Source organism: Seriola lalandi, unplaced genomic scaffold (genome assembly GCF_002814215.2).
Source record: "Seriola lalandi dorsalis isolate HSWRI2012SDOR001 ecotype SW California unplaced genomic scaffold, Sedor1 jcf7180002054983, whole genome shotgun sequence".
Taxonomy (NCBI): domain Eukaryota; kingdom Metazoa; phylum Chordata; class Actinopteri; order Carangiformes; family Carangidae; genus Seriola; species Seriola lalandi.
In genome coordinates, this window is record NW_019525532.1 from 1,575,084 (window position 1) to 1,586,827 (window position 11,744).

At 41.9% G+C, this 11,744-nt stretch overlaps 1 protein-coding gene across 1 annotated transcript; it reads right to left on the reverse strand.

Moving 5' to 3' along the window:
• Positions 1-59: 59 nt before the first annotated feature.
• On the reverse strand, positions 60-9,930 carry LOC111647129 (vang-like protein 2). The gene is made up of 8 exons (XM_023396730.2): positions 9,648-9,930; positions 6,006-6,247; positions 5,478-5,601; positions 4,776-5,383; positions 4,069-4,205; positions 3,531-3,666; positions 2,345-2,591; positions 60-2,142 (listed from the first exon to the last, which is right to left on the reverse strand). The coding sequence occupies exons 2-8, from the start codon at positions 6,074-6,076 to the stop codon at positions 1,885-1,887; spliced, it is 1,581 nt and encodes a 526-aa protein (XP_023252498.1). The 5' UTR covers positions 6,077-6,247; positions 9,648-9,930; the 3' UTR covers positions 60-1,884.
• Between the last annotated feature and the right edge of the window lie 1,814 nt (positions 9,931-11,744).

Genomic DNA, 11,744 nt, shown 5'->3' on the forward strand with positions numbered 1-11,744 from the left:
GTCTCACTTCCAGTCTTTGCTCCAAAAACAAAAATAAAAGAATTACACAACAAGACAACTTGTGACTCGCACAAAGCTTTCGATGCCATCATTTATCAAAAACCTTTTACAGAGCCCTAAATGGCAGATAACAGATACATGTTAGGAGCTTAATTTCAGTACAATAAAGTGACAGCAAATGAATCGATTAAAAAAAAACAGGAAAAATACAAGCTTAGAAAATTGTATCAAAATGTACATGTAAACGGCTTGTGATTGGTGCGGCAATCTCTATTTGTAGTGTAAAAAGAACATGTTTGAGTGACAGAAGATAAACAAATGCGAGCAGCTCAAGTCCAGATACAGTAGGGGCCCCTGCTGACCCCCCCAAAATTCAAACAGCAGCTTTTCATTAGTTCTTCAGACTCCCAGAGACGGACCAGAACTGTAGAGGTGGATGTTCAGTCGATTAATCAGTTAGTTTATCAACAGAAAATCAATCTGTAACTATTTTGATAACTGGTGGATCGTTACGTATTTTTGAAGCAAAAACAGTAACAACAGATATCATTGGTTCTGGCTTCATAAATGTGAATTCTCTATACTGGATAACAAAGTGAACATCTCATATTCATACATTCATGGGGACCCGTCAGTGACATAATACATTCCCCAACCCCTTACTCTAACCTTAACCATCACAACCCAAACCCTCGAACCGAGTCTTAACCCTCAAACAGCCATTTAATCTTGTTCAGCATTTTAGTCCCCACAAAGCTGACGGACCTCTGTTTTCAGACCTCACAGATATAGTCCAGCAAAGTCCACACGCATTCCCACGCTGATTTTGCAAAATATCAGACAGTAATTAAAATGAAGCTGCCAAAAAGAAGCACAACGGCAGTACTTTGCTGTGTTGTGCCTGAGCTTATTAAGATTAAATATGCAGAGGTGAAAACATCCACTACCAGGGTTACCAGTGTTACTGATCACAAACTGGTTCTTCATTGTACACACACTTGTGCTTACATTTGTTGCCAGTGCATGAGTATAAACCACAAAAACACACTCATGTAGGTAGAACTTTTCATTCACCTACATGAATGAAAAGTGATTCAATCAAAACTAAACAGGAAATAACACAAAGAAATGCGCAGTGCATCGAGTCCATCCAGTGTTTTACTTCATAGTTTCACTGGAAAGTATGTATATCCACTTTCCAGTAAGCAGTTGAGTGGAATCAACAAAAATGAGGAAGGAATTCAGAGGTGGTTTCATCTCTCTTTGATTCGGTAGGTCAATCCTGCCGGTGAGAAAAGGCCAGGGAAGCTTTCAGTTGAGTTTTTCGCCGTGTGTTTAAAGCCTGTCAAGTCAGTGAACGAGAAGTTCAACTAAGAGGGGAAATAAGAAGTAAGATCAGCTTTGAGATAGTGTGAGCTAAAAATAAGCCTGAGCATGAAAAAGGTCAGCTGTGCAGCACTATATTTATGAAGACGAGAGGTCATTCCTTCTTCAGCCATGGGATTTTATCAAAAGAATATACACATTTATTAAAGTTGTAATGAAATACTACTGAAGAACAGCCTTCCTTAATATAATGGGAAGTGGAAGCAGTCTGTAGTGCATTCTCACATGTTAACAGTCAGCAGTTTGAGGGATGGGTGCAGATTTAGCTTTTTTCTGATGAAACAAAAGAGGAACAAGGTCAGAGATGGGGTATTTTCTTTAAGTCTATGATACTTTATCCATGTCAGCTTTGCACATTTGGGTGTCACAGTAATCAACAAATAAAAATCATAAAAAATGTAATACAAAAAGGTATAAAAAGATACCCTGTAGGCAGTGAGATTAGTATCTTTGATTCACCATCATCCTTTGCTCCATCCACTACTCATCTCCCTCCTCCTACACAGACGTCTCTGACTGAAGCTTCATGACAAACTTGTGGCTTTTGGGGTCAATGAACTCCTCTCCGAGGCTCAGGAAGGGAAGCGGAGTCACCGTGACAACCAGGGAAAAGTCCAGGCGTTTCAGGGTGAAGACCTGGCCTTGACGCAGGGAGGCCGTCACCGGCTCCTCGCTCACAAGTGTCCACTGGCGCCCCCTACCGTTGTCCAGGTACTGGAGGGTGGGACCTGGGCTGAGGTAACGCTCGAGGAAAGCCTTTAAACCACAGAAACACAAAGGATATGTGCAGTTTATGAGTTTATAGTGCAGTTTATAATGACACTAAAACAGTCTGAAATTAAAGGGTTAATGTGTAAATTAATATCTGTTTTTTCTTAAAATGAATTAATGAAAATTTCAAAAATAAAATTTGTATTAATAAAATACATACCATTAAACTATCAACCATCATCCTTACCTTGGGGGTCATGTTGTGCGTGATGCAGAACTGCAGGTGGTTGATGATGCTCTCCATGCTGTGGTAGGACTGTTGCCTGGTGGCACGGAGGTACTTCTGCATGGCCCGCGCCATGGGGGCGAAGATGGCCTGAGCTGCCTCCCTGGGGTCCATCACCTCCCGTGGGTGTTTGGGTGAGGATGCCATCGCCTCCTCTTCCTGGTAACGCTTGATATGGGTGAAGGCTTCTTCTACTGCCACCACCAGTCTGGGAGGAGACATTACAGTGCGAGTGAGACACCAGCTTGGATTTAAAGCTGCTCTAATCAATAATTTAAAGCACCTCAATGGAGGTTTTTTTTTTTTGGTGCTTCTTTAACCTCGTGTTTGGTTTTACAATCTGCAGCTTCACTGTTCTGGTCCACACTCTGTATCGTTAACAACAGCAGCAAGCAGCTGGTGTCAGTGAACTAGCTCTGATAAACACACATACACTTCCTGCCCAGCTCCAAACAGCAGACAGTCGCTAGAGACTAAAACAGAGCTAAAGAAGGAGTGAATACTGGACCAGAAACAACACTGCAAATGGATGCTAATGTTGCTACGTGCCTGCTGGATGTGTAAATAGGAAACCCTTTGTTAACAACTTCACCATATCAGATTGAAGGTAGCAATATTTCAATGTTGTGTTTTCCACTGATACTTAGCTAGTTTGATTCATACCGGGTCAGCAATCCTACGTACTGCCTCCAGGAAATAGCCATATGTGCACACTCTGAAGTCCAGTGTGATATGATAATGCACTTCTTGATTATAAGTTTTCTGTAGCCTACAGCTAAATATTTGTGAGGATAATCCAAACGTATTGCTTTACTTCCACTCCACATCCTGCAACAACAAATACTTGAAAACTGGAGTATCATATTACTCAACATATCAATAATTCTATATATTTACAGGTGCAGATCCTTGTAATAAGGCAACATAAAACTTGAACTTTTAATAATTCTTTTATTTAAAATGACTTTGACTTACTGGAAGCATTAAAACCATATTATTGTGGTTTAATAATGACTTGTCATTTCATTACCTCTCTCCCTTTGGCAGATGAGTTGTGAGGATAACAAGATAACCCTCCATCACATCCTTCAACTTCAGTGTGTATCTTTATATGTGCAAGTATGTATGTGCGTGGGTATGTCTCCACCTGGCCTTGCGTTTGCGGACCCTCCGCTCCACCTCCGCCTCCTCGTAGTAGTACTCGTTGTGGGAGTTGTCTCTTCTCCGAGCGTTGGCTGCGATCATGGCTCTGGACTGCCCCGTGGAGTTATTGGTGTTGTTCTCTGTAGACAGAAACACTGAAGTTAAAGACGACCACTCTGTCTGATGAACAAGCATTTCCACATTCATATCCAATACCAATCTGCTAATCTCTAGGCAGCACATTTGCTATTTTACGTCTAAATTTCTAAATTAATATGGTGAATACCTGTATTTCTGCTTTTTATTTAGCCAATTTATTTGTTTTCTATTAGTTACATTGAGTGATGTATTCAAGATGGCAATGAATAGCATATCACTGACTCACCGGTATCATTATATCATCGTTACTGTAGGCAATTGTGCTACAATTGTGTCATTTGCGAGTGAACCCATTCATATTTAGTGTTAATTTCAAATATATACACAAGGTAGGATTTTTTCTGATGCAGATGGGACCAAAACTAAACACAACATTGTTTTACCTTCTCCTAGATTGTAGACCTTGAAGGCAGACATCTTTTTAGTAAGGATGGACTTCGGCAGGTTAAGCAGGGCGGGGTTATAGACCGGGAAGTCACTGTAGTACTGGTCCAGAACCCACACTGCTGCCCGCTGAATACTGTGTTGCACAAGAAAGAGAAAGAAAAACTAAACTTAAACACAGAGGGGTTCATATCCCCCTTGACAATCGCACAGCTTCACGGCCAATCTAACATGTACATTAGGGAAGTGGTAAACCCTCAGAAGCCGAAAATGACACTGTGTGTGGGCTGCACGCATGAGAGGAAATATCTGCAGCGCTAAAGGAATGTATGGCTCAATGTGAACGCACATGAGACACAGATGATGTAGGTCAAGCCTGTTATTATAAAAGGCACAAACAACCATCTCCAGTTCTGTGTAAAAATGAAAAAAACCTGTGCGTGCGTCACCTGAATATGTTCGCAGCTGCACAGTGTAGGCGAGAGTTGTGGTTTGCTATGCATCTACACTTTCTAGCCACCAACTGATAATTTGCTTTAGCTTTTGGAGGTGACACTTTCTCTCGGCATGTCTTTCAACCACCTTGAAAGTGTTTTTGTAGTTTGTAGCGGGTGTGTAAATGTGGATGCTTGGTGGCTTAGTCAATAGGCAGGAAAGATGAATGAGTTTGCACTTGAATGAGTCTCTGTTTTCCACACACACTAACCTGAGATGTCCCACGCTGTAGAAGCGACTGGCTCCATCTGTTGTCCGCACGACCTTCAGACAGAAAGCAGGCTGCAGGTGTCTGACCTCCAGCAGCACCAGGGCCAGGTACTGAATGAACAGCAGCGCATCCACCAGAGACGCAGCATATCCCACAATTCCCCTGTAGTCCGTCTCTCTGGGTTCCAGTACCCGCACCCCGTAGAAGAGCCAATAGGATGCCACGAAGAGGAAGACTAGCGCCAGCAGCAGACAGCGGAAGATGAAGAAGCGCGGCAGAGCGGCTCTGGGCGGGCGGAGGAACAGCGCCCAGGTGGAGATGAAGAGGATCAGGAGCTTAAAGGCCAGAGAAATGTAAAGGCCCTCACATGGAGTGCCGCAAGGGTCAAGTGAGTCCCGCCACAGCAGCTGTGGAAGGGCCAAGAAGGCCAGAGGAGTGACCAGCGCAAAGAGCCCCAAAATGGCGCCCAGTGCAAGGCCTAAGTAACGGCGACACTCCAGCGGCGAGGACTCCTCTAGATCCTTAGAGATCCGTGTCAGGTCCTCGTTGGAGATGCTGTCCACGGAGGTGCCGGTGACCACCGTGGTGGTCTCGCCCCAGTTGTCATCCTGAGGAGAGAGGAAGGCAGAGAGGGTGAGCGTCGGTGACAGCAGCTCCACACTGAACACATCTGAAGAGGAATGATTGACGTTAGACTCTGACCCTGTCGTCTCCTCTGGTGGACTCAGCGTCCAGCAGCTGCTCTCCAGGAGCCTGGATGGTCACTGATTTGTCTCCACGGACGCTGCTGTCGCGACTCTTTGATCGATGCCTGTCTCTCCTCTCTCTGGAGACAAGACGACAAGTCATGGATTTATTATCCATGGATCGACAATAATTATTTCATGCTTCCTGTCCTGGCGCAAATGATTTGTCGGCCCATTTGGAATACCTTTGCAGCCCACCAGTGGGCACCTGGCCCATAGGCTGGAAACCGCTGCTCTGTTCAGTGATATAATTATTTGATAGCTATTGTGGTTGAACTTTAATCTGGCAAGCCAAAACAAATCATGACAAAAAGGATCTAATTTAATGGTATTGTGTTTTTTTTTTTTATCATTTCATCAACGTGGGCTCTGCAAAACTAAAATTCATTTTATTTTTTATTTATATTTTCTGACATTCTAAAGACTAAATAATAATTGACAGTTGATAAAAAGCAGCAGTGCAGTGGACTCTGTGGTCCTCTACCTGTGTTTGCGGGAGCTTCGTGAGTGTGACGACTTGAAGGAGTAGCCCGAGTAAATCGACTCGTTGTCCATGTCGCAGGCTGGCGGCGGGCGGGGTTTCTGAGCCCGTCCTGCCCCCGAGCCGCCGCCCTTCTCCCACACCACGCCCAGCTGGCTCTTGCGGTCGCTGATGGACTTGGAGGAGAGGGCCAGAGGGAGGCGCAGCAAGTCCACCTTACTCCTGAGGGAATCTATCTTGGAGGCCTGGGAAATGAAGGGAGGATCGGGGAGGAAGACAGTGAACAGAAGGGAGGGAGAAGAGACAGAGAGAAAGGCAAAAGATAATTTGTCATATCATCCAGGAGTAAAAACGTCCTAGAGGGAAACGTACCAAGTAACAGCAACAAGAAGAGAGACAGCATTGTTAAAATGCTGGCACAGTGAGGTGTGTGAAAGTGTCTGTGTGTGTGCTTCCAAACGCTCAGGACATAGCTGGGCCCATTCTTCCGCTTTGAGGGAGTTTTTATGAGCAAACTCGAGTGATTTGGCCCTGAGTTTGTTCTCAGCCAATAAAGGGCAATTACGCCACCTTCTATTCTGGGCTACAATCCTCCAGTGTGGAGGACACGCAGGAGTGGAGGCAGAACATCAGAGCAGCTCTCAAAAATGTTCCAGTTTTACACGAGAGTGACTCAAGCGAAGCTGAAATTTTGCAGTTTTCTACAACACAGTGCCAAATAAAGAAAACACATTTTGCTTTGTTCATGTGAGCCTGATTTTAGCTTCTATGCCTTCATAGGAGTGTGTTGTCTGTGTTTTTTGGTTTTTTTTTTGTTGTTTCATGTGTGATACATACTCGTCGAGACGCCACATTCCCCAACTGTCCCCTGTGGTCTCCAAGGGCAACAGAGCTTAGCTACTACAATGGGGATGAATGGGAGGCTATGGGTGAGAAAAGACAGGAGGGAGGGGGGTCGTTTCTGTGGCAACCAGAACATCAACTCAGCACCCCCCTCTCTCTTCCCCTTATCCCTCAACTAAACACCTCAGAGGACAGAGAGAAGCACAAATCGTTTACCAGGCTCCGAGTATGATTTAATTTTGAGGATATTTCTGCTTTCCTTTTCTGCACAGGCTTATAATCTGTTTGTGTTCTACATTTTAACTTTGACTTGTCATCTGGACAGAGCACAGTGCTTTTATTTTCCCCAAGTAGGGTACTTTCCCAATTGGCAGCAGAACAAGCAGACTCCTAATCTAATAACAACTCTCCTCGCGCTCTCTATTTGTACCATGACCTCCTGCGTCCATCTTCTGTATTAGACACTTGAGATTTCAGTAACGGCTTTCATGTGATTCACATGCGGACTCTTCACCTGGGGACATTTTCCATCGGATACATTAGTGGGCATACAAAAGCTGTACTCACGAGGCCCTGAGAGATTTTAAGCCTGATGTATTGATATTTGTTCGACATAAACAGTGACAGACACAAAGACAATCATCATGGCTACAGTTTGCCAGAAGAAACATGGAGTCACAGCTGACACTGAAGTCAACTGAACGAAAACTCTGTGGTCTAATGAAATCAAAAACACTGCATTTATGAGAGAGTACAGGAGAAAACATATGCGGCTTAATACTGGCGGAAAACCTGATGCAGTCTGCAAGAAACCTGCCACTTGGGAGAGGATTTGTTTTCCAGCAAGACACTGAACCCGAGCATAAAAGCAAAGCTACACAAGAATGGCTTAAAATCCCCATAAATACATCCCGCTGATTGAGAACGAGTGGATGGACTTGAAAAAAATAACAACAACACATTCATTCTTAAAAGAGTCAAATATACTGGGCCATTGTCACAGCTTCACATCAGGCCAAGTACTCTCCCTCTCTTTCTCTCTCTCTCTCTCTCTGGTTAAAAATGAGAATCACATGGCGTAAGACCTCATATTCTCTTACGGCATGAGAATTTATCTTTAGGTCTCTGCTGCCAGCTTGAGAACAGAATCAGTCAAATCCTGGTCCAGATCCCATAACACAGAGCATGACAGAGGGGGTGGAGCTTTATCCTCAAGTGCTGACCATATATATAATTTACATGACCCCTAACTAAGTCTTTTGGGGTAGATTTTGAAAAAATTCTTATAGTGACAGCTGGTTTATTTTTCTTAACATAAGAATAAGACCATACATTACATGTTCATGATGTAAAAATGTGTTTACAGTGCAGGCGTCTTTGGACCCTGTGATCATTAGCATGCGAATCCCATAATCGTATATACAGTATCAAATCAGCCAAACCTCAGTATGGACTGCTGCTCCCAGTGAGAAACCACTGACTCATGCTGACTTGGGAAAGTAATATAACATAGGGACACTCGCACACAGAATATGAGTGATGTGATTTGTTTGCACACTATGATTCAGAGGAGATGGTTACAGATGTGGATGGATGTTAAGTTGTAAATGCCCCAGTCTCTCTAAAGAAGAAAAACATTTCAGAAGGCACAATACCAGAACTTTCAGCGGTTGTATTATAGTGCCATTAACATAAGCACAACCAGCTCTGTCTCTCTCCAGTCTGAGACAGTCGATGCCATCGATCGCACTGATGAGCCTCTCCCACTGTAATCAATCCACAGCTGATTGATTTACACTGGAGTTCATGTTCAGCATCATCTGGGCTGTGGGACTTTTGTGTGCAGTGTGGAAACAGGATGGCCAGTTTTTTAAAAATAAGTTGGTCTTAGGAAGCAGGACTTAAAAACTTTTCTTCTTAGCACTAGTGTGAATCTTTGATCTCTGCTTAGGCTGTGAGATAATAATTTAAGAATACAGTTGCACTTGTTTCACAACATTATAATGCTTAAAGAAAACTGTGTCAATTAGAGAAATGTTGACTTTTCACTTATCAGTTTTTTGATGCCACACTTGTTCATATGGGTGTTTCTCGCCGTGCGTGCAGCAGACTAATCAGCCTGCCTATGTGGTTCCCGGGGGCCTCCAGGCCTCAGGGTGGCGGTGGGCCAGCGAGGCGTGGCTGTTGTCTCTATACTGAGGCGACCCATGCAAGACCAGGCTTCTAGGCTTTACACTATAAACACACAGTCGGTATGAGTTGATAAAAGGTCACAGCAAACCAGTGACCAAAGTGATGCAGGCTGCACACGCTTTGATTTTACACTGTGGAAGCAACAGCAACAAAGCAGAACACACCCAGGGTGAGTACAAGTACTGCCGCTGTGAGCAAGAGACTGGTGACTACACAGCAAACTCACGCGCATGTGACCACAGTCCAAAAGAATCATCTCCCAAATGCTCTGTCTGTAAACTGTTCCATTTGACACACCGTGCGTAAAAGCGCAACATGGATAGAGTGCATGGAGAAAAACATGAATAGGCGAACGAGCTCCAAACGGCGTACGTGTTCACACTGGTGGTGAAATTCGGCTTTAGTGACTGTGAGATCAGTAGTTATCTGCCAGCTCATCAGTCCTGACACACGAGTGGTAATGGACAAATGGAAAAATAAAAATGTGTTTGGAAGTGGAAGAAAATGTTTTCCATAAAAATCTTTTTAATTAAAGTCGTTGTCAGCCGGTTTTACAATATACATGCTCACAGACGCATTTTACCCATCATGCCTGCAGGGATGTCTTACCTTTATACCCACAGGGAGAAAGCTGCAGCCGGCAGCACAAAGAGCAGCAGCAGCAATTCAAAGAACAAAAGTGCCTCCAAATGCTTGAAATTCACTTTCTCCCGGTTTTCATCTGTCTGCAGTTTTCGACGCACATCTACAACCTAAGTGTAACTCGAATGTTCTTCGCGAACGCAGTTTGTTCTGTTTGCTTGTTTGTTTGTTTCGCCTGGAAATCGCAGCTCAAGTCGAAGCATCGAGCCGCACAAAAGGGAGCGACACACACCTCATCCCGTCTCCCGCATCTGCTATGAGGCAACGAAACCCCGCTGAGCGCGAAGGGAGGGAGGGAGGGTGGGAGGGTGGTGGTGGTGGGGGGTTGGCTGTGCGGACATCCAGCGCCGGCTGAGGTGGTCAAGTTAGATGCAGAACTTTTAGTGCTTCTGGTAATGATTTTCAAAATAAAACCAGTATTTTACACCAAGGGGCTAGGTTTGGTCTCAACAGATAGGTAGGGACACAACAACCCCGCCACCCTTCCAAAACAAATTGATTGGCTTTTAATGCCATCAACTAAACTGTTTATTAACACATTAGATCTGAATTTACATCCAAGAATACCATGTACATATGAAGTTAAATCATAAAATATAGTCTAGATATGAAAAAATTACACAGTCAGAAATTTTAACAATGTCATATATTGACATATATGTTTAGCTAATAGAAACAAATATTGTAGTAAGTCTGTTTATATTACAGACTACAGCATGTTACATAAATATATGTCCATCCCAAGGCATATCAGTATATGTTCATATATATGTAAATGAAAAAGGTATACCTGTATGTTTAGATTTATCAAGATTATTAAGAAAATCATACAAACAAAAAATTTTAATAAGCATGTTGTTTAAATGAAGTTACATTTTACTAAGTATTTAACATGTTATGAACGTAAATCTTCATATATCAAGAAGATGTATACATGTGATACTATGTCGTATTTAAATCACCTCTTGATTAGGGACATATATGTCATATATAAAGTATAATGAGGCAAAACGTCATAAAAATGTCATCGTATAAAACGTCATAGTATAGTAAGGCAAAAAATTGTATGGCATATAACGTCATAAAAACGTCATAGAATGATAAAGAAAAAAAATCACAGTATAGTAAGGAAAAACATTTAAAAAAATGTCATAGATTAGTATGGCATAAAATGTCAAAATAACATCATGGTATATTAAGGCACAAAAGGTCATAAAAACGTCATAGTATGGTAAGGCATAAAAATGTAAAAAAAACGTCATAGTTTAGTATGGCATAAAATGTCAAAAAAACATCATAGTATATTAATGCATTAAAGGTCATAATAACATCATAGTATGGCAAGGAAACAAAAAACAAAGTAAAGTAAGTTATAAAAATGCCGAAAAACGTCATAGTATAGTATGGCATAAAAATGCCAAAAAACGTCATAGTATAGTATGGCATAAAACGTCAAAAAAACTTCATAGTATATTAATGCATTAAAGGTCATAATAAGGTCATAGTATGGCAAGGAAACAAAAAACAAAGTAAAGTAAGTCATAAAAATGCCGAAAAACGTCATAGTGTAGTATGGCATAAAAATACCAAAAAACGTCATAGTATACTATGGCATAAAATGTCAAAAAAAACGTCATAGTATAATAATGCATTAAAGGTCATAATAACGTCATAGTATGGCAAGGAAACAAAAAACAAAGTAAAGTAAGTCATAAAAATGCCAAAAAATGTCATAGTATAGTATGGCATAAAATGTCAAAAAAACGTCATAGTATATTAATGCATTAAAGGTCATAATAAGGTCATAGTATGGCAAGGAAACAAAAAACAAAGTAAAGTAAGTCATAAAAATACCAAAAAACGTCATAGTATAGTATGGCATAAAAATGCCAAAAAACGTCATAGTATACTATGGCTAATGCATTAAAGGTCATTATAACGTCATAGTATGGCAAGGAAACAAAAAACAAAGTAAAGTAAGTCATAAAAATACCAAAAAACGTCATAGTGTAGTATGGCATAAAAATGCCAAAAAACGTCATAGTATAGTATGGCATAAAATGT

What these genes read in the sequence shown, in the direction of transcription:
- LOC111647129 (XM_023396730.2), bottom strand. Translation starts at nt 6,076, where the DNA reads ATGGACAACGAGTCGATTTACTCGGGCTACTCCTTCAAGTCGTCACAC. An exon ending in CGAAGCTCCCGCAAACACAG is followed by an intron (nt 5,602 to 6,005) that starts GTAGAGGACCAC and finishes TCTTGTCTCCAG; the next exon opens with AGAGAGGAGAGACAGGCATC. An exon ending in TACAGCGTGGGACATCTCAG is followed by an intron (nt 4,206 to 4,775) that starts GTTAGTGTGTGT and finishes TGTGCAACACAG; the next exon opens with TATTCAGCGGGCAGCAGTGT.